The sequence below is a fragment of the Egretta garzetta genome, unplaced genomic scaffold, assembly GCF_000687185.1.
Source record: "Egretta garzetta isolate BGI_Z169 unplaced genomic scaffold, ASM68718v1 scaffold870, whole genome shotgun sequence".
Taxonomy (NCBI): domain Eukaryota; kingdom Metazoa; phylum Chordata; class Aves; order Pelecaniformes; family Ardeidae; genus Egretta; species Egretta garzetta.
The window spans coordinates 237,872-261,869 of record NW_009258375.1 but is presented as its reverse complement, the minus strand read 5'-3'; the positions used below and the strand labels follow the sequence as shown (position 1 = coordinate 261,869).

Genomic DNA, 23,998 nt, shown 5'->3' with positions numbered 1-23,998 from the left:
TTATAATTAATGTCTACCTGGGTATTAGGAACTATAGTCAGTAGAGTTTGTTCTGTATACTGTTTTAGGATGTCATGGTACAGTTCCATATATTACTATAAATTCTTTGGGGCTTTTTCAGTTTGTAATGACAGGTAATAACAGCATTGGTGAAAGCAAAGGGAAATGGACAGCAAAAAAACCAGTCAGGATCTGATGTACGGCATACACTAAGTAAGAGAAATATTATCTGCAATGTCCAAGTAGAAATAAGAGTACATAGATGTAGCCACAGTTCTTTCTTCTCCACAAGCATGTTCATATCTTATTACAAAAATTTCTTATGGATCAAGACCTTGACTTTTTTGACTTATCTAGACTTGTCTTGTTTTTCTACACACCCTGAAGTTCTTTTTGACAGCATAGAAAAATTTCAGTTGGAGAAGTATCGAAAGGGAAATATTGTTGACTCCTGTTCGTAATTTGAGAACCAGATAAATACTGTGACTAGTTTTTTCATTATTAACTTTTTTTTTCCTTTTTATATTTATCTTTATGGAATCCGGCTTTGGCAAACTAGAAATCCTCCCCATTCCAGGATCTTGTATGGTTCAAAATCCCAAACTAGTCTATAACTAGTAGGCTAAGAAAGTGGTATCATACTTCTAATTTGGCACAAAGATACAGTAATGACAGGAGTTTTCCACTAGTCCAGTCAAGTATACTTAATATGTTGTGCAATAATTAAATTATGTCTGACTGAAGCCTCTTTTGGCTTCTTATTTGTACATTCGATTGTGTACATATTTGGGCCTAATGAAAAACTTTCCATCTTGGCAGAGAAAGATATTTTTAAAAACCACCCCCCAAAAAATACTCAACCCAGAAAGAAAAAATAGTCACTGAAGAACTATATTAGGAAGGAGCATGAAAAAGTGTGAAAAAACCAAAAAACCCTCAGATCTTTTACCATGACACACTAATATATTCCTACTGAAGAGGTAATATAAGCAAATGCTTTATGTGTCATTGCTCCACATTTCTATTGTAACATTTGCTTTCTATGAACAGAAGAGGATTTTTAAAATTTTTGTTCATCTTATAACAGCATAGCCATTTGTTTGTTAAAAAGACTGCATAGGATACTGAGCAATAAAATGAAGCTATCTAATTCTACAATTTATTATAATTGCCAAAAACATAAAAAAAAGGGAAGGACTTGTAGATGAAAATAGGAATAGTAATAATCTTAACTGAGAATGTCCTACAAATGTAAGAACAAGCCAAAATTTTGGCACATAGAAGAGGGCCTGGGATACATTATTTATCAGCAAAAGAAAGCTGTAAGTAGAAAACAAACAGGAATTCATCTAGAGGTTGATTACAAGAAAAAAAAAATGCTAATTTTAGTTCTGGGGGCCTTCCTAGTATAGAAGGTCTGAGTTTCAAATAAAAAATCCACATACTAAACAGTTGTTTTGTCAGGGAAATTTTTTAAATTAATTTGAATTTAATCAGCATGGATGGTGTTTAAGTAAATAGTTCAAACTAGATAATTCTAGACAAATATTATAGTGTGTGTATTTGGAAGGAGGTAATGTATACATGTGCTTAATTCTTTCTATAAACATGCAAAGCAAAAGATTATGGAGATTTTCAATAAGTGCTTTGGCTGGAAAAGGTTGTTTCTTTTGTAATGTGAGTGATAACAGCTGCAGAGACAGTCTCTCACCTGTCTCCTATTGAGCTAATGCAACCTCTCGTTACTGTGCATCTCACAATACTAACCTCCTAAAACACTCAGTATTACCACTCTGGGAGTCTGTATGTCATGTTAAGCACTTTGAAAAGGACATGCCTTTTCTACAGTTTCTGTTAAAATCTTGAGTCACTATTTTGTCTTTACCTACACCTCCTGTGTTCAACACACATAAAAGTGCATCAAGGTTACTTCTTTTGTGTAAGAAAAAAGAATCCCACAGCATTTCTTTTTAATAACTGTTCAGCTACAAAATTTTATTGGTATCCTTTTATGTTCCCTCTAGAGGATGTAATGCACAAAAGCATTGCCATGGAACATATAAAATTACAAATGAAATTTATTGTAAAAAGTAGAATGTCTTCTAGACTGGTGTCAGTATTTATTTCATTCATAAACCAAAACTGCAGGTATAATATATTCATTGTCAGCAAGTTCATGTGTGTAAATTGCCATCCAATAGTATTGACTGATATAAGACAGATATTGAAAAGACAATTTAAATTTACTATTCCAAACATAAACTGTTCCACAAAAGCACTGTAAAAACTCCTTCAAGGTTTTGTGTTGTGCTTCACATTTATGGTTAACTACATAATTTGGTTGTGTCATAATCCACTGTGTTTGGCAATTTGGCATTAAAGGCCTGCAAAGCAGATTGAATCCTCACCACTTCACTGGTAGACAGTTTGAGTCTATGACGGAGCAAGCAAGAGAAGAGGTCTAGACGACGTTGGCCAGGTGGAGAGAGTTTATTTACACGATCCCGTATCTCTAACAACTGCAAAAGTGCTGTATCCTGTGATCCCTGAGTATAGGGGTAGTCCAGCTGCAAAATCAAGTCTCGAATTGCTTCTGGGTCGAAGTGCATGCTGTAGCCAAACACTTGGATGTTATTGATTTTCATGTAGCCCAGATTTCTTGAGGGATCAATAAATTCCAGGGGTTCATAGTAGATGCTCTCATTGCCACTTGGACCGTTTGACTTTATTCGACTCCTTAAATAGATGTGTACAGTTTCAAAAAATGTCTTCCACTTGTTGCCCAGAGTCAGCGTCCAGTTATAACACTGAAGGGGTAAGTCCAGTTTAGTCCGCTCCCAGTCTGGGAAATTATTTTCATTCACAGGCATAAACCAGCTCTCAGAGTGGCTGCCCCCAAAAGGGTTGACATAAACAGCAAGAACAGGCTCTAAGGTGCTGTTTTTAGTTAAGCAAATTTGAAGAGAGAGGCCCAGTATCATATGGACCAGGCTAGACTTGTACTTGTTACTCTTAAGAGTAAGGAGCATCCGCTTACGCCAAGAAGGATCAAACCAGCTGTTGAGGCGCATGTCATTGCTGATGAAAATGGCATGGACCTCAATTCTCCGGTCTGTCTTCTGCAATAAATACTTCATTTCCAGGTCCTGAAGGTCAGTCTCGAACCCAATGTAGTGCTCTGTTGATTCTGCCACTTCAGGCTTGCAAATCCCTTGGCTCAGCATGTAGCCAGCATTGCAGCTCCCACAGCGGGTACGATTGTCAGGAGCACAGCTCAAGCATGCAGAGCCATCTCCAACTGTGCAGGGAAGGAACCCATGGCAGGCAACCTGGTCATTAGGGCAGGTGCATGTGTAAGTATCTTCAGAAAAGCTTCCCAGGAGGCCATTTTCATTGCAATAGAGAAAGGACTGGATGCGGTTGAGCCAATAGTTGGAAGATCTGCAACATTAAAATAACTTATTTTAACAGAGACCTGCACACAGTAAATACAACCTTGTTATTTTTTATCAGAAAGAGAAAAATAAAGCTGTTTTTAGTAGCAGATTAAAGGCACTAAAGTCAGATGACAGCATCTGCTGTCAGATAAATACACGCATAAATTGCCTTTTAACAATGCAAAATCACAAAAGAAATATTTCCTTAAAAACTTACAGGCACAACAGGAACATTCGGTTCGTGAATTTGTTCTCTCTATATCTCTGTCAAGAAAGCCTGACAAAGAAACATTTCTCTGTAATTGTCTTCAGATTAACATCTTGAAATCCTAGGAAGTTGAGATTATTTTTCCTCAGACTATTTGATCAGGGAGATGCTTCATATGTATCTAAGTGTGTATAACTGTGCTATCTCTCTATTTCATTATGAAGATTTTTGTAAGCTTGCAAGCATTCTTGTTACTGTCTAGAGCTGCTTTGATTTATAGACATTGAGCAAAAATGCTTTCCTGGAATAGCAAATAGGACCCTGCCCCCCACTAAAATAGGTTCAGTCTTAATTCTTCACATGACTTCCAGCACAAGAATATCCCTACAGGAATCCATGCATGAGCATGCTCTGTTTACTTTTCATCTTTGGAGATGAAATTAAAAGATCACTTTAATGTTCTTGTCATCTCATTTTGGTTTCACTAGAAGCAACAGTTAATGTCTTGCATCACACTGGGAAAACAGCTACTGAAACCAACAGTTTAGGCTGATGAGGCACAGTCACTAGAAGAAAGACAATGAGAAAAATGGAGTTACATGGAAATACTCAGTATAAAAATTAACTTCATTCTTTGTCTGTATCTTTCAATTCTTATTAATACTGCCAATTCACAATTTTAATAACTTGCTTTGGCTGCTGCAGAGTCAGATCTATTGTTGCCACATGAATAATGATGTGTGTATGGTTTCTTCCCTTTTTGTTGCACTGTTTCAATGAGAAAATACAAGAGCTTTATTTACTGCTGACTTTCTAAGTCACGTCTGAATTTGTCTCAAGCATTGAACAGTTCAGACAACTTAATTTTTTGTTGGGTTTTTTTCTGACTATGAAATAAATTATAAAACTAAAAATCTATGGCATCTCAAAGTCTGATTCTTTAGAAACATGAAAGTAAAGTTCAGTAAAATTACATCATTGTACTCTCTGGTGACTCTTTTTAATTTTTTTTCTCCCCTTTCTAATTTTTTTGTTTTGGGGCAGGAATCTTGGTTGGTTTGGGTTGTTTTTTTATACATACATGTAGTCTATTAATATTTTCTAGAAGTATAGATAAATACAGTAACATCCGTGACATGAATGCCTTAACACCATTCTTTGTGCTTATTAGAAAGTCAGCTTTAAGCAAAAATATTTTAGCAAGTTTATTCCTTAATCTCCCGATTAAAAATCATAATCTCTATTTTATGAGCAAGGTCAATTTCACAATATAAATGTTACCCCAAACAGAATAGAACACTAAAGTTATTGCTCTCCCAGGTGGAATGGGAAGTTCCCGTGTACTTTGTCTGGGTTGTTTTGACATCAATCAAAAGAGAGAAAATCCTTGTCCAAATGAGTGAAACTAACATTTCAAAGGTCTCCCATTACAACTTTTCCTAATTCCTTATGGCTCTCTGTGTTTATTTAACAACTGAATCTGAGTTCCAAAAGCTGCTGGATGTAAGATATAAGTGTCTGGGGTTTTTACTTACATTTAGATCTTTGGGTTATGCCATTTGCTTCAAAATAACCTTCATAAAGCTGTTTACCTTATTTTTATTTGTTACCTTGGACAGATAATTGGGAAGATTTCAAGAATATGTCATTTTGTTTTTAATCTGCAAACCACATGACTACTGTATCAAGGTTAAGTGCATTCAACAGATGATATTTATTCAGTCTGTGAATTTTAGCATCCTCTTCCACTTCTCTTGCAAACACAAGCCCATGCCTGTGAAAAGTTTTGTTATATATTAGGAGTACACTTCCAGAAAACCTCATTTTGCATAGACCAACTCTGAGCTTACAGCTGTGGTTTTGAATTCATCTTAGTAGAGGATAAACATTTGAAGACTTACTGTAAAGATTTTCTGGGTATCACAGAGGGTCAGCTATGGAGACTAAATCTGCTTGGCTCACACAAAAAATCAACCATGCTACATAGTTTGTAGCATTTAAGAATATATTTGCATGATATATTTTAGTCAGAAGAAAGCTAAGTATGCCTGAGCTCCAAAGCCAAACAGAGCCACATGACTATGTAGTTTTTCAGTAGAGATTAATAACTTGGATTTGGCATTGTGCTAGTATGGACAAGAAATTTCTCTATGGCTTGGAGGCTAAGCATTTATCCTGACTTGCAGATCAGGCACAGTTAGTTTGAAACTACACACCAGCTATGAATCTTTGGAACCTAATTTTATGTACTTTCTGATAGATTTTAATGAAAGAATTTTTGAATATTGCTTTGTTGAGGTATATTGGTTGTCGCTGGCAAGGTTTTGACAGTGGACGGGTGGGCACAAGAACGGTTGGGCACAGGAAGGCCCTCTGTGAGAAGAGGCCAGGGGCTGCCCTGTACTGGACATAGCTGATTCTGGACAGTTCCAGCTATTTCCAGACAGCTGTTCTTACCTTGACCCACAGGTTTTTTATCTTATTTCCTCCTGTTTAAGAGGGTGAGTGATAGAGCAGCTGGGTGGATGGGCATCTGGCAGCCAGCTTAGGTTAACCCACCACAAAATGTAAGAAAGATCATTTGCAGCTTTAAGTTGACCCCTGTTATGTTTCATCTACCCTTTCTGCCTCATAGATCTAGTGGATAGGAATATGGGTGGGTGGTGTTATATTATATTACTATGTATTATTCTGCTTATTATTTGGCATTTAAATAAGTCAAAGAATGTTCTGCACATTCATTTTTTCATATAGAGGAGTTTCTGGGAAAAGAAGGGGATTGGTCTCGTGGATACACCTGAGCATGGTCAGATGGGACAAGTATCTGGAATGCAGGGTGTGCCAGGCAAAGAAAGAAAGAAAGGGAGATTGTGGCATTACTGCAAACTGATGAAAAGAAGGGATCTGAGAAAGCAGGGAAGGAATTATCTCGGTCCACAGAGGTGATGGGAAGAAGGAGACCTGGACTGTTGGAAGTGGAGTATTTTCTGGTCTTGGAATAAGCTTATTTGAACCAGAAAAATTTACTGGCAAGGGTTGATTTGGATTACTCACTTCTCCAGACACATCGTCTTTAAAAATTTCTTTTCCTTATTGATGACCCAATGTACTCTTTTTGTTATTATGAGAAGCAAAATCTTTAATGTCACTTATTTGTTCTTTTTACGTTTAATGAGCCCATCTTCCTTCTCTTTTTTTTTCTGTTAAGGGATAGAAGAAACAGTCTAAAAGTCTACATGAAATCATATAGCTGCAAAGTTAAGTAAGTTTACTTTCTAAAACTTAGCTATCAGTTTATAACTTAGTATTTAGGTTATTAAAACAACTTTGATCATTAGCAGTTGCAAGGAAACTAAGAATGGGAAGGAGGTTTTTCCCCTTATTCCAAATAAAGTTCAAAACAATAACCTTATAATACTTTTTACCTTATTTTGATGTTTTTTACCTGATTTTAACCAGAGAGGTTTTAAGAAGTTCTGCTTACACTTCTTTGCCTTTGATAAGTTTACAAACATAAGTTCTGTTTTAAAAAATAAAATCAACTGCCTTACTCAATGACTTTTTTTAAAGTTGTCATTAAGGAATACTGTTACTCTGTAAATTTATTGCTTCCACTAGAGTAAATGTCCTGGTTTGGGCTGGGATAGAGTTAATTTTCTTCATAGAAGCTAGCATAGTGCTGTGGTTTGGATTTAGTACTAAAAGAATGTTGATAACACAATGATGGTTTAAGTTGTTGCCAAGTAGTGCTGACATTTCTCAAGGACTTTCTGAGCTTCTCCTGCTCAGCCAGGTGCATAACAAGCCGGGAGGGAGAACAGCTAGGACAGCTAACCCAAACTGACCAAAGAGCTATTCCATACCATAGAACGTCATGCTTGGGGGGGATTAGTTGGTCGGTCAGTTGCGGGGAGAGTGATCGCAGCTTGGGGAGTGATCGCTGCTCAGGACGGGCTGGGCATCGGTCAGCAGGTGGTGAGTAATTGCATTGTGCATCATTCATTTTGTATATTCTGTATATTCTGTTATCATTCTCATTATTACTATTATTATTATTTTCTCTTATTAAACTATCTCTATCTCCCCACGGCTCTAACCTTTTTTTTTTTCTTCCCAATTCTCTCCTCCATCCCACTGAGGGAGGAGGGAGTGAGTGAGTGTCTGCATGGTACTTAGTTTCCAGCCGGGGTAAACCACAAAAGTAAATTAAGTAAGTTAAGTGAAAGTACATAATATCTACTTTATTTAAGACACACATCCTTAACTAGGTAGAATTCCCACTAGAACATCATTCTGAAAGTTTTCTTTTTCTCCTAGAAATAAAAGATCATTTAAAATTCTGGACCCTGCAGTCAAGGAGAAAGGCTTGGTTAGAAGCAGGTGCCTCCCGCAGGTCAACAACTGGCTGAACAGCTGGTGCAGTCAAATAGGCAGGGCTTAGGCTTTTACAGCCACTGGATCCTCTTTGAGGATGGATGGCAGCTGGGGAGAGATGGGATCTAACAGAAAACAGGTGACATCTTAGACAACAAACTTGCTGACCTCGTGAGAAGGGCTTCAAGCAATAATAGTTTGGGGCTGGAGTCAAAATGGAGACTAAGGAAAAAAGTGCCTGGGAAAAATACTCCCACCAGAAAGTGGTACTACTAGGGACTCATCTCAAGTGCCTAGAAACAGATGCAGTGTGGGAAAGAGGCAGAAGATGTGGACACAGTGCAATGCTATGAATTCATTTGGATCACAGAGATATGGTGGGATTAGCCTGGGATGCTTGTGATGGATGAATGGAGACTCTTTAGTGAAAACAGGTGGGCAGGGGCAGTAGCTGCACTCCACACAGAGAAGTACTTTGAACTAAAACTTTGCTATTGAATGAGTAATGAACAGGATATTAAGGGCTGGAATCAGAGGAGGGGCCAGCAATAGGAAGACTGTCGTCAGAATCTGGTACAAATCAGAGGTTCAAGAAAAGGAAGTGGATGAAGCCCTCCTTAATCGGCCTGAGAAAGGAACATAACCACAGGTCCTGACCTTCATGAAGGACTTCAACAATCCCAGCAGAGATGTTGGTGGTGGGGTAACACGACAGGACACAAATAATCTAGGAGAGTATTGAAATGCATTGAGGATAAAAATGTTATGCAGTTGTTGAAGGAGCTGAATAGGGGAGATGCTCTGCTGGAGCTGCTACTCAGAAATAGGGAAGAACTGGTTGAGGATGTGAAAGCTGATGGCAGCCTTGGCTGCACTGACTACAGGATGGTTAAGCCAAAAATCCTGAAGGAAGTGAGGGAAGCAAGTAACAGAATATTTATCCTGGTCTTTGGGAGGGCAGACTTATCTTGTTCAGGGAATTAGGAGGAACCAGGAGAGGCTGCCCTAAAACGTAAAACAGCCCATGTGATGTGGTTGGTCTTCAAGAATGATGTTCTTATAGCACAGTAGTCCATTTGGATGTGCAGGAAATTGAGCAGGCACAGCAGGAGGCTGACTTGGATGCATGGGGATACCAAGAAAACTACCTAAGTTGAAAGTTGGGGTAGGCTACTTGGGAAGACTACAGAAACATGGCCTGGACATACCGTGATTAAATTACATGGCATTTCAAAACTCAGCAATGCAAGTGATAATAAAAAGGACTCCTATATGTACGTTTTCAGCAAGAGTCAGACTGAGGAACATAGAAGCTTGCTGCTGAAGGAGGAAGGAGACCCGGCAACATAAATTATTGTTGTATTTAGTGTCTTCTTTGCCTTGCTGTTATCTAACAAGATCTGTTCGAAGACAGAGGAATGTAAAGTCCTGCACCTGGAACCAGAAAAACCCTGTGCAACAGTTCCAGCTAGGTATACCACCTAGAAAACAGCTTTACGGGAAAACACCTGAGATCCTGGCAGATATGAAGTTGAACAGCTGAACATGAGCTAGGACTTGTGTCTTGTGGCAAAGAAGACAAAGTGCATTTGTGGAGCCAACAGGGCAGCAAATAGTCCCCCATGTTTGGTACTAGCAAAATGGCATCTGGGTTCATTGTGTCTGGATTTAAATCATTGGTACAAGAGAGTTAATCAACAGACTGGAGCAAGTCCAGTGAAGGGCCACCAAGATGTTCAGAGGGCTGGAGGAGATAACGTATGAGGAGAGTCTGAAGGAACTGGATTTGTTTAGGCTGAGGAATATAAGTCTAAAGGCAGACTTAAATGCTGTCTCCAAATACCTTCTGTAGGATGTAGAGAAGATGGGCCTAGATGCTTCTGTAAGGTGCACAGTAAAAGGAAAAGAAACAAAAAGAAATCTATTACAGATTTCTTTACAGAAAAGAGTGCAAAAGTAATAGCAAAGCAATTTTGATTAGAGAAAAGGAAAAATCCTTCATTGTGAAGTTCACCAAATGCTGTAAGATGATGAGTAAGATCTGGAATCTCCTACACTGAAGATGTTAAAAACTTGATAGTCCAAGGCCCTGACCAGACTTTGAAGGTGACCATAGTTTGGTCAGATGACTTGCAAATGTCCATTACAGCCTAAATTATTCTATGATTCTGTTTTCATTTTACTTGTAGGTAGATTTTTTGAGAGGATTATAAACAATATTATTAGAAATATTAAAATCATTACGTAACTATACTGCTTTAGAGATTTTTATGTACTTCTACAACTTCATATTTTAAAATGTTGCTCTCCCTCAGTGTCTATTGCCAGTAGAAGTAGGGTGGATCTCTAATACCTAGGGAGAAAAGGAACCTCTCTTACTGGGTAATGTATAAGCCATCCAAAATTTTGCTACTTTTCCTAAGCTCATTGTAGAAAACCAACCTAGACCAATCAAGGACCACAGCCACAGATTGACAGAAAACTTCATACAAGTGAGTGACATTCCAGTTGAGAAATTGCTTTTATATTATGTTTTGTAGTTCTGAAAACAATAAAATGAAAAACTGTTCAAGAAAAATCAAAACATTGGTTAAATACATTTTTTTGGTTTTTAAAGGGATCCAGTTTTCTTTTTTCCTCTTAGATAATTTTTCTGTTGCCTCCAGACAATGGCAGAGTGTGGGAACATTTTTTGAAGGTCAGTGCACTTAGTTTGAGAGAAACATCTCACTTTTCTTCCAAGTAACTATTTTATTCACATAAGATTCAGCCAATGTCAGTTATTGCTTGTTGCCATCCATTAGATTTCCTTTTTCTACTATATTAGACCTAATTATTCTTTAATTTGCTAAGTTAATTGGCTGAACTAGTGGTTGGTTGTCTATGTACTCTGTGCAAACTTGAGTATACCATTCCTAATTCCTTTCTTTCATTGTTTCATTTACCATTTGACATATTCAAGATCCACTCCTTAGTTTGATGCCAGAAAGAAAAATGCATATTAACTCTGTCATAGAACTTCATTGTATTTTCCCACTATTTCTTTTTTTTTTTTTTTTCCAAGCTGGGTTGTTATGTGAGGTTTACAGAAGTCACTAAGAAAAACTGTTTACTTTGATAGGGACAGAATCTGAATCTCTGACTTTAAGCTTCTCAAGTCCAGATTAAAGTTAATAAAAGGCTTTGCTCAAAATTTAGTACACTTTTGTTATTCTTTTTAGGTGTAATAGATTCTTGGTACTTCATTCCTCACCACATTGTTCTGTATACAATCCCAGTGCTCTTTTACCTTTAATCAGTTTTACTTAATCATTTATATTCTCATAGTGTTAATAGGGGACTAGTGACAAAGGCTGCTTATCTTGAGGGGTTGCTACTTGTTTATAGAAGTTAATAAATAAAGACAATTAGCTTCTGAGGGAGGGCTGAAAGAGCTCTCCGATTATTCTTTTAATTTCACTGCAAATATTATTATTTGATTTGGAGAATTATATTTACTGGCCTGATGTGCTACTTTTCCAAACACTGAGATATAGAACTTCTGACTCCAAACCTAGCAAAACCAGCAAGAATCTTCCTAGATGTTTCAATGACATTCAAAACAAAATGAATGTCTGGAATATCTGTGCCTTCACCATCATGCAAAATTATTAAAATTATAATCAAAATAATATATAATCAAAAGCAATTTTGGTGAATCATACACCTGAAATCACAACTTTACTTTAGAAATAAAGTAATATTTAATGAAATAAAATACATTATAAGTATAGGAAACTTCTTATCAAATTATATAATGAATTAGATCCCCCTGGAAATTCTTCAGAATTTTTTAGGACTTCTTTTGTTTATTAATATTGGGCCATTGAAATTAATCTTTCAAAAGCAGCATAATGTTACAAAAGAATTGCTAAGTCCAGGTTGGAATTTCTATGAAGACATAAGTATTTTTGATTGTCCTGTTAGTTGAACACCTGTTGCCTTTACAGGAAATAGACCACCGAGCCTCTGCTCTGACTTAATGCAGTAGAACACTGAGCTGGATAACCCATACAAATCACATACTCCTACCCTTTAGTTAAGACCCCTAAACTGGCTCTTCACAATTCTGAGGTTTCAGTCTCACTTTTGACTGCAAAGAATTTCTAGTCACATGAACCGTGTCTCTTGTGTGGATGAACATGTCCCTCCATTCCTATTTAATTTGTTTGATCATATACGTCAATATGAATATACTTAGTTGCGTGTGACTATATTCTACAAATTTTCTCAATTCCTAAAATTTACTCTGAAACAACAGATTGTTAACTAAGTACAGTTTAATAACACTATGAGGACAGGCTGAGAGAGTTGGGCTTGTTCAGTCTAGAGAAAAGAAGGCTGCGGGGAGACCTGATTGCGGCCTTTCAGTACCTAAAGGGGGCCTATAGGAAAGAGGGGGAAAACCTTTTTAGTAGGGCCAGCTGCGTTAGGACAAGGGGTAATGGTTTTAAACTAAATCGGGGTAGGTTTAGGCTAGATATAAGGAAAAAATTCTTTACAATGAGGGTGGTAAACCACTGGAACAGGTTGCCCAGAGAGGTAGTGGAGGCCCCATCCCTGGAAACATTCAAGGCCAGGTTGGATGGGGCTCTGAGCAACCTGATCTAGTTGGCGGTGTCCCTGCTGACTGCAGGGGGGTTGGACTCGATGACCTCTAGTGGTCCCTTATTCCTCAAAACATTCTATGATTCTATGATTCTATGATTCTATACTTAGTTGCGTGTGACTATATTCTACAAATTTTCTCAATTCCTAAAATTTACTCTGAAACAACAGATTGTTAACTAAGTACAGTTTAATAACAACTCCAGCTCCACCTTCTTACATTCAGTGCTTTTCCTACTATACTACAAGGAGATCAGGCTGCTCTTGCTGGATGACAGAGGCTCTTTTGTGTGGAAACCTTCTGTTGCATAGGATGCACTAAGCAGTTGGCTACTATGCTTTCAGCTAGAATACTTACAGGGTAAATAAAGACTCCCATATAATCTCACATTTACACAAGCATGATAAAAAATAGGATAATTCTACAGAAGTTAATGTATCAGTTAATATCAGTCAAGTTTCTGATAACAATCATCTTAATGAGAAATATAAATCTTAAGCAGTTTGGTAGGTGAAATAATTCTATGTGAAGTTGCACTGCATTACCTCCTTATTAAATGCTCTCCAATCCTTAATTCTAAAATGTATTAAATTATTTTGCAGGCCTTTTTTTTGCTATGAAATAACTTTACTTTCAAAAAAATTAATTTATTTGAAAAATAGCAGCTGCAAGTTTAATCCAAAACATGTGCTTATGCTTGTTCAATACACTGTAGCATTAAATGTAAGAACAAAGCAGTATGGTCACCCTATATAATAGCTATAGCAAGTATTTAATCATAATATGACACTTTTACCTCCTTCTCTGCCTCACTGAGTGCTTAACATCTGTTCTATATCAGATGGCTCAGTAGCAGATGATGAGTACTCAGTGAAGCAGATGCTAAGTAAAAAAGTGAAGACAATTTAACAAGAAGTTTATAGGCAGTAAAATACCCATTTACCTATTTTTCCTTCCTTTGGAGCCTGAGTCCAGTATAAATCCATAGGACAGAAACATCAACACCAAATGCACTTACAGGCATCTCTAAAATGTCCTACTCTTGATCTTGTAGGATCACCTCTTGGGAAGGACAAATAAGACTCCAAGTACTTTGTTTCTGTGCTGTGATTCATAACAAGAACATTAATTGCTACTAAATTTTATAATGGTCTTTATGTGAAAGCACTTTTCTTCTGGAAAACAGGGTAAAACTACTGACTGTACAGTCACCAGAAGGCCAGTGAGTGATTAGAAGAATTAATGTTTTTAGTTTATTCAGCCTCACAAAATTAAAGCAGTACTATAACCACCGATCAAATAAACGTGCCTGAAATTATTTTACTATGACACATGTTACAGGTATGTCAGTGAGACTCCCAACAACAGGTGCAAATCCTACTCCAGAAGATGATAAATGGGAGTAGCGCAGCTGTTCTGAGTTCACATTTTACAATTTCACAGCTGCCTCCACCAGAGTCATGTATTTTAAAGCTGATCTAAAGGTCTGATCTAGCTATGTGGACTATGGTGAAAACAAAGAAAGCATACTGTGAAGTAGAGAAGAAATATGTTACTTTTCTAAATGTATATAAAGGAAAGAAATGCCTCTGCCCAGAGGAGTGCCTTTGCTAAAAATTCCCTATTAGCATACACAGAAAGGATATTATTTAGCTATTATTTTTTTGTGGAAATGTTGTTTCGATATGCTAAAATTTCTTCCAACATAGAAGTGGATGGGGTAACAAAAGAAATCTAGCTTGATGTGAGATGTCTCTATGGTGGCTATACTACAGGAAAGGGACTGGATGAACCAGGAAGTTGATTCTGGGATTATTTTGCTGGGATTAATAACAATCTAAACTCAATCTACATTGATTTATGGAAGTAAATTACCTTGTTCTCCTCTGTTAATCTTATTTAAGGAGAATCTTTGCAGATCCTCCAGCCCTCATGCCACCATTGTGCAGCTGTTTCCCCCACCCCCACTTCTTCCCCCCCTCCCCAGCTTCTTAAGGCTGATACTCTATATTTTAAAACCAGTAATGCATGTCAAAAAAAGTGTTTTGTAGTACCAGCTATTTATTTAGAGAAGTTGAAATCAGAGAAAAGATTTGAGAGCTTTTAGTAAATAATGATCCATAATGCATCAAGGACAAAGGAAATAGCAGTCAGATTAATTAATGGTGTCAAAAGCAGAATTGAAAGATCACAAGTCTTTGGAAAATAAGAGCTTTCATGTACAGGAGGAAGAAAGACGCCCCCTTCTCCTCCCAAAACAAACAAAAAATCCACCCAACAAAATATAACCAACAAAAAAGCCCCAAACAAACCCCATGTGTACTTCCTGAAGCCATTCATCTGTTATGTATCTCTGTATGTGTGTACTTGTGTTTGTAGTGCTAGATGAGTGAAAAACTCATTCTGGGCCACAGATTATTCATTAATTCAGTGGAATTTTAGGTGAACTTTTCCAGATGTAGATGAAAGTGTAATTATAAAAAAAAATATGAAGTTATAAAAAGCTTATCTAGATGCTTCAGTGACAGTCAGATTAATATGCCCCTTTAAGGCATTAAAAAAATAAGAACTACTGTAAAATAATCAGCTTTTTTTGTGTGAAGAAAAACCAAGAAAGTGTCACAAAATTGGACAAACTGAAAGTAGACACCACACACACACACTTTTACAGAGACAGGTAAAATAAGAGCATGATAATGCCCATACACAGCTGTACACAGTCACAGAATCATAGAATGGTTTAGGTTGGAAGGGGTCTTTAAAGATCATAGAATGTTTTGGGCTGGAAGGGTCCCCTAGAGGTCATCTAGTCCAACCCCCCTGCAGTGAACAGGGACACCGCTAACTAGAACAGGTTGCTCAGAGCCCCATACAACCTGACCTTGAATGTTTCCAGGGATGGGGGCTCCACTACCTCTCTGGGCAACCCGTTCCAGTGTTTCACCACCCTCATTGTAAAGAATTTCTTCCTTATAACCAATCTAAATCTAACCCTCTTTAGTTTAAAAGTATTACCCCTTGTCCTGTCACAGCAGACCTTGCTAAAAAGATTGTCCCCATCTTTCCTATAGGCCCCCTTTAGGTACTGAAAGGCTGCAAGAAGGTCTCCCTACAGCCTTCTCTTCTCCAGGCTGAACAAGCCCAACTCTCTCAGCCTGTCCTCATAAGAGAGGTGCTCCAGCCCTCGGATCATTTTTGTAGCCTTCCTCTGGACCTGCTCCAACAGTTCCATGTCCTTCTTGTGCTGAGGGCTCCAGAGCTGGACGCAGTACTCTAGGTGAGGTCTCACCAGAGCAGAGTAGAGGGGCAGAATCCCCTCCCTCGACCTGCTGGCCACGCTTCTCTTGATGCAGCCCAGAGTACGGTTGGCCTTCTGGGCTACCAGTGCACATTGCCAGCTCATGTCCAGCTTTTCATCCACCAGCACCCCCAAGTCCCTTTCAGCAGGGCTGCTCTCGATCCTTTCTTCCCCCAGCCTGTATTGATACCGGGGGTTACCCCAACCCAGGTGCATGACCTTGCACTTGGCCTTGTTGAACCTCATGAGGTTCACACAGGCTCACCTCTCCAGATCATCCAGTCCAACCCTCCACCATGGACAGGGACATCTTCCACTAGAGCAGGTTGCTTGAAGCCCTGTCCAACCTGACCTTGAACACTTCCAATGATGAAGCATCCACAACTTCTTTGGGTGACCTGTTCCAGTGTTTCATCCTAAAAAAAAAAATTTCCTAAAAAAAATTTCCTTAAGTCCAGTCTAAATCTACACTTTTTCAGTTTAAAACCATTAACCTTTGCTCTGTTACTACAGGCCTTGGTAAAAAGTCTCTCTCCATTTTTCTTATAAGCCCCCTTCATATATTGAAAGGCCACAATAAAGTCTCCCCAGAGCCTTCTCTTCTCCAGGCTGAAGAACCCCAAGTCCCTCAGTCTTTCTTCATAAGAGAGGTGTTCCAGCCCTCTGATCATTTTCATGGCCCTCCTCTGGACTTTCTCCAACAGTTCCATGTCTTTCTTATGCTGGGGACCTCAGAACTGGATGCAGTACTGCAGGTGGGGTCTCACCAGAGCAGAGTAGAAGGGGAGAATCACCTCCCTTGACCTGCTGGCCACGCTTCTTCTGATGCAGCCCAGGATATGATTGATTTTCTAGGCTGCAGGTGCCCATTACTGGCTCATGTCCAGCTTTTCACCCACCAGTACTCCTAAGTCCTTCTCCGCAGAGCTGCTCTCAATTCATTAATGTCTCAGTCTGTACTGCTATACAGATATTGCCCTGATTGTTTCCCTGCACTTCTACTACCCTTTTCCTCCCAGCTGGATTTATTAGCTTTGAAAGCTATATATATTTATAATATAGCTTGAGCAACAGCCACTTGAAGCTCTTTGCTCTGTGTTCAACTGCCCATAAGGTAGTGAATGAACTGAAAGGAAGAAACACTCTGTCTTAGAAAAAGGAGAAAAATTAAATGGGATTTTTAAATGAAAATATCTTCCACTGAATAACATAAGATGGAAATGTAAAAGTAGCTAATTTAGGGGTGTCTTTGGATCTTAAAATACATCTAGCTATGAAGCAACTGTAGTATGAGGACAGTTTCATCAGATTGTTTTTATATGCTGGCATAAACCTAATTTGAATATTTAATCTGTTTTTCTGCCATTATATGTTTTAACAAATTGTAAGGTCACTCTTAAATTTCTGAAGGAAAATTAAAGGCTGTCCAGAAAGGTTGTATCATGGTGTTTCTAAAACAGCATGTATTTCACTTAATAATTTATAATTCTTGTAATAAGGTGTCACTTGTGTAATGGTCATAAATAGGGAAAGTATTATAAATGACCAGATGTTGCATGTACATAATATAAATTAGGAGACAGAAGAGCAATAATGTTTGTAAGCCAATACCAAGTAATTGCATATTTTCTGACATTTTTGTCTTCTTTAAACAAACCGACCAACCCATGGCCTGAAATGCAATGTATAAGTTGATAGAAAGGCTGTCACTGGATCAACAAAAGAACAATTTTTGGCACATTGTTCTGCAAAAATGGAAAACTAGTATAGATAACTGAGGAAGAGGAACTACAGTCCTACCTTAGGAAGCTGTGCAAATTTCTTTTGAGATATATACAATTATACAAACATGAAGTAATTTACTTCATAGAACTGTTCTCAATCACCCACCAACTCTTGACTGCTGAGAAAAAAACTTCTACATACACAATTCTGAATAATAATCCTCCTCGCAGATTGCTGAAATCTTTATACTTTCCACTCGTCAATATAACTAGCTCACTCCAGTTACAGAGTGCCCATAAGCCACAAGCGATTGTGATGTCAGTGGCAGAAACAAGCATATGTAACATCTCTTGATAACCCCTCCAAATTTCTTCTCACAGAACCACATGAAAATATGCAATTGTGATATGTACCACCACTGAAGTTCATTAACTCCTGTACAATACTTTGTAACTCTGTCAAAAAATCAAAGTGGTTAAGGTATCTCACAGAAATCTATTTGAACTTTGATTTTTTTTTTTTTCCCCCTTGATGATTTATTTACTTTAGATAACATGGTTCAGGCAATCTGTTTTGTCCATAGTTTTATTTTCTGCCTCATCATTTTAGCTGTTAAAGTAAATCACAGATTCTGGAGTGTAGCAGTGGGACTGTGTGCAAATCCCCTCCCCATGAGAAGAGTATATAAAGGGTAATCAACTATAAATCATACCCCGAAGAAGTGACAACTCTTGTTGCTTCTGATACATTATTTATCCAGATAGTCAATCTCACTGTATTGAGTTTATGCCCCCCTCATTATTAAGTGTTTTTATATACCATAATACTAAGGGGAAGAAATAAAATCTCCTCCTTTAATACCTTGCAATTTTTATTTAAGGGAGTATAGTTAAAAAAAAACAAACCCAAAACCAAACCCACAGACATTTTAGTCCCTTTAGAATTCCTCATCAGTGGAAGTAACATGCTGCTGCTGGAAGGAACTAATTTAAGGAGCCTGCCTTTCACAAAGGATTTCTGAAAGTTAACATTAATAACCAAAAGTGGATTGGAGCAGACAAGATTTACTTGCAGAAAAGAAAAGTTAAAGAATTTCTTCTTCTGAAAAGTGACATATAACATTTCAGAGCCTACAACAGCATATGTTTTAACACATATTTAAGGTTCTTAACACAGTTATTTTAAATATATTTCATTATAAGCATTGTGGGATACTAAAGACTCTGGAGGAGGTCTATCATTAACAAGGTCTCTAGTATGCTTTGTGTATACATCTATATATATAAGTACACACTCCTTAATAACCTAGGTACTCTCTGAAAGATTTAGCTGTCCCTTGCAGAAAGGCCAGACACATGAAAAAAAAAATAAAATCCCCTCAAAAGTCCTCCTAAACCCATTCGCACAGGCTGCAACTGAATGAAGGAGACAAAGGTCATGATGTCATTAGGGGAATTATGACGATTCTAAGTAATGGAAATAAAGTGAGATAAATGAGTTTTCTATTTGGGACAGAGAAATTATAATAGGTTTCCAACATACAAAAAGCAGTACAAGACTGATTAAAAAAAAAAAAGTATAGCTATGCTGAATCATTGTAGTGTGAATTGCTGGTCACAACCCAAAATTTCAGAGAAATCATGTGTACTGTATGCTTATGTCTACCTGTTAAAATGTACTTCTGTTAAATAGGGTTTCTGGTATGAAATTTGTATTGAAATGCAAGCAACTTGCTTGTTTCTGGAGAGTTACCTGAAGGGAGATTGATGCACAAGTTGCAAAATTGTGCAATGCTGTCCTCAGTTATTATGCAATGAAATACCATGTACAGCAACTTGCTGTATTTTACTTGATGTATTTGGATGTCACATGTATTCATATTGGAGCCTATACACAGAGTAAATAGCTCATTTTTTTTTACCTCCTACAAAATCTTACAACTCCTGTTGTCCAATATATTTGCACTTTTAACTAGTTAACTTCAGAAAGGATTAAAATTGTGAATCAAGTCATGAAACATGAAGAATTTCATAGTGATAGTTTTCAAATAGTTAATTACTAGGGTAACAGCATTACCATGATGTCCCAGAAAGGATTCCATCCATTCTTCTCAACACTCCACAAATGCTATTATATTTTCTATTGTATTTATAATAAAAGTGACAACAGAAAAAGCCTGAAGACATTGTCCATAAGGAAAATGCCAATCTGCCTCAAGAGTTTTTGACTTGCAAAGTTTCCAATCTAAGTGCAAAACAGACAAAAGGAATAGAAATAGCATGTAGGATGTGCTCACAAAGGTTTTAGAGATGTAGTGAGTGGATGATGAGGACTGGAGATGGATAACTACAGAGCCACTAGCTAAAGTACAACCCTGGATCTTTAATATTCCCTCTGTCCTGCAGAGGAATTCCTACTGTGCACAGTGAATGCCACTAATAACAAGGAATAGCCACAAAAATAACCCTAATGTCCTCAGGCAAAAGTATAATCCATTATTTCTCCTGTTTATCCAATACATAATCTGTCTGCACAGGTTTTGGAGGTATCTTTTACATGCATTTTGGTGGATAAGGTGACAGCATTTATATTAAAGGAGCATTTACAGGAGCAGAGAGATTTTGGTAGAATCTTTTTCAGCCTGCTTACTATGGCACTTTCATTCAATGCACTAATGCTTTTTCCCCTGTCTCTAGCTGCTACCATTTTGTGGTGCTTTTGATTGACAGCAAAGGCAAGCAGACTTGTGTCTGGGAAAGTAACCAGGGCTCCAACACAAACACTCTTACCATGATAAGTAATTACATTGCCTTTGCAACACAATCAGTCTCTGCTGGCAAACGGGTTGAGGAACCAAAATCCACACATAATCCGGTTTTTCACAAGTCTGCTTACAGCTAGAATTGACATTATGAGAAAGTGAAATTAAAAATGACCATGCTCAAATGTTGTTTGTTTGATTGATTTTGAAGCTAACTCTTAACAGCCAAACACACATTCACAGAAAGCCAAACTGTATGTGATATAAGGAGTGCAAAACTAATGTTAGCTTTATATCTGGCAGGAGTTTTACAATCAGTGCCACTTACTGCTATATAGTTCTGTCAAACTTGGCTTTTATCTGAATGCTTATTACTCTTTTAATCTATTTACTTCATTGTGGACTTGCTCCAAAAAAATGATATCAGTAAAAAGGATCCTTTTTACTCCAGAACATTCATGATCAACCACCTACATAGTCCTAATATTTTTAATGCCAACCTGTAGCCCTGTAAGAAACCACATGCCTGACTAGAATCTGCAGCTCAATTATATAATTTTAAAAATATTTAAGAATACCACCTACCCTTGTGACCAGTAGTATGTTGCAAATGATCATTGTTTATTAAAATATAACTTGACTGAATTCTTTTAATACTATCTAGAAGGTTTCACTGTTGTTTTTAGTTTCTGTGTAAACAATTTCAGTTATTATTTTTCACACAAGACTGAATGCTGCATAGACTACCTGTCCACAATATGTATGCTTGAACTCTTAAATGAAGTATCTACACCCTTAGCTCCAGAAATAAAGGATTTTGAGGGTATTATACAACCATTTAATTTTCCAGGATCAAATAATTGAGATATCTATGAGAAAACTTGAAGTGTTATGGCATAACCTCTAATACATCCTACTATATCCTACAGGTTGAGGATATCAGCAATTTCCCAACTTCTATATGAAGAAGATATTAGGGTAAAAGTAGCCATTATAAATAGAGGAGGAAAGGGTTATTCATCTCATTTGCTGTGGGAGAAAGCCTTGTTTGCTTGCCAAAGGGGTTATTTTGGCACATACTGATCTGCAATTTGATTGATTCTTTCTACTGATATTACTTAAAATTTCCTACTGAAGTTGAACACAGCTGTTAAGGGGGTTGTTTTATAGACCCTTTACATTTTGAGCTGTTTAATATAGTCTATGTTTTGGTCTTTTGCAATGTGCACCATGAAAAATAGACTATGATTTTTAGCCAGCTTGTATTCAGCTAATGTTGTTAAGCATATATAACATAAACACACTACAATGAGTTTAAAAGCAACATCTGTAGTACCGAGGCGTAATCACCGACCCCCAAATCAAGGTACTTATCCTTGAGATAATCTTAAAGTCAAGTATAGTTCGTAAATACGAGAACAGAAGGCAGACAGCAGTAAGACCGACTGAATTCTGACAGGATGCCTCAGGTAGCTAATTCCCATGCCCTTTGCTAAAGCACGAATCATGACTTAGAGTCAGGGAACTTTAGTTTAGGAACAGAGCCACTGGACTTCAGACAAGACGGAATCAAGGTGAAGAGAAGATGAACAAAAAAGTAAAAGCCCTCTGCAGAATCCTAGCTTTAGCAGTGTTGCATCAAAAAGAAAAATAATCTTTTCTCAGCTCTAATATTGTTCTGCAGAAAATTACCATCTTTGCAATGTTGGAAAGAATTTTTTATTTTCTTCTTGATGACTTTATGATTTATGTTTGGTTTTTATTTATGTATGATTCCTTTGGAGTACAGAGTTACAATATCTTATATAAACACAGTGCCAATTATGAACACCTTAAACATAACAGTGACCAGGTTTTCCTCTAAATATCACTGGGACATTGATTACTAATAAACAAAAGATGGTCCACAAACATTTTCTAGGGAAACTTGGCAAATATTGAGGAAAATATATCACTTACATTGTGCTGATAAATACCTTGTTCTAATTCTGGAATAGCTTTCTTATTTGTGGGGAGGGTGGAAGCAGCATGTTGTCCTTACATCAGATAGAAGGGGGTGGATAAAACATGACTTTTTCTTCTTTTGTCAGTGACTAGTTCAGATGTTGGACATAGCTGCATTTTTTTTTCTCCTTGATCAAAGATCTTTCTCAGAAATGATTAATGGATAAGACTTTCTGACCCCAAAGTATACTCTGCCAAGGACAAAGATACCTAAAGCTACTCCTAAGTAGCTTCATCCCCTTTCCTTTCCTCATCAAATACAAACCTTAAAAAAACCCCAAAACAACCACAACAAAAAAACAAACAAGAAAAAAAGCATACAAAGTTTAGAATGCAAACATTTGTGGTTGCCCCTAAACCTAAGGTTTCCCTGTATGGTATGCATCCACTAGGAATCATCTTTTATTTATTTGTCTTTTCCTGCAACCAGTTCTTCATTCATTTGCACTGAAAATGGCTCATGAATTTCCCATGTCTTACTATGTTTTAGAGAAAATTTCAGACCATTCTAGTCTGCACTGAACCATGTTGAATATACTAGTCATCTGTGTAGTAAGTTTTTCAGAACCTTTGATACAACAGTGATTGAGCTCATCTGTAGAAATATGCAGCTTCTCTACTCAGGATCCACTACACTGTAAGTGATTTGTGACGATGCTGTTTCAGAAACTACTCATGATTCTGTTTTGCTACTGGAGTTGTGTAGGCTCTGAGCAGTGAATCTAATTTAGTGCATAAGCAGCACCTGTTGTGTTCAGTATGACAATAACTTGCAAATGCTTTTTTAGATGAGCACACATTCAGAGGTTCAGGAAGTCCCTTCCAATTAAAACCAGATTGTCTTTAATAGAATCTATAAATGTGAACTAGAGTATCTGTTCTATTTTATATGCAAGTTTTTTTTCCTTTGTAAAAAGTTTACCCCAACTGTTTTCTCCTTTATTGTGCTGATAAAACAGCAAATTCCATTTCCTGCCATATGTTGCTAAATTTGCAATTTTCCACAAGATCACTGTGTATACATAGGGGTTTTTTTCTCTTCCTTTAGAGAACTCACTACAGATAAGCAAAATGATTGTTCTGGTTTTGACTTAACAAACCCTACCATGATGGTTTGATTAAAAAAACCCCGAACAAACCAAAACCCTATGATTCTGCTCCTACATGATCTCTATTGTAAGAGAATTTGATGGTTAGAAAAAAAAATATTCCGAATTTCACCTGTCTCTTCAAACTTACAGTCTATTTCTTTTGAGATGTTATAATTTCTAAAGCTTTTTTTTTATTCAATTAAAAAGTGGTCTATTACATTCCCTATTAACTACTTATGCATCTGGTTCTGATGGACCATTCCTTTAAATATCCAAGAATCTGTAGACAGAAGTAATTTTGCTGCAGTGTTGTTATAGTTACTATGTAGTCATGTGAAGGTAAAACATGTTTCTGTTTTCTTTTATTCCTAAATCTCCACATAAATGCTTATCAAATTTAAACCTGCTTTGTGCTCTTCAGATGCTGAAAAACATCATATGAAAATCTGTCC

General features: G+C 37.2%; 1 protein-coding gene across 2 annotated transcripts in view; it reads right to left on the bottom strand.

Annotated features, from left to right (window-relative positions):
* Positions 1-2,324: 2,324 nt before the first annotated feature.
* The window catches only part of LOC104127142 (BMP/retinoic acid-inducible neural-specific protein 3), a 211,965-nt gene continuing 190,291 nt past the window's right edge, over positions 2,325-23,998 (bottom strand). For both annotated transcript variants that reach the window (XM_009639789.2, XM_035895372.1), the window contains one exon: positions 2,325-3,441. In XM_009639789.2, the coding sequence (XP_009638084.1) occupies positions 2,325-3,441 (1,117 nt within the window). The remainder of the gene's footprint in view (positions 3,442-23,998) is intronic.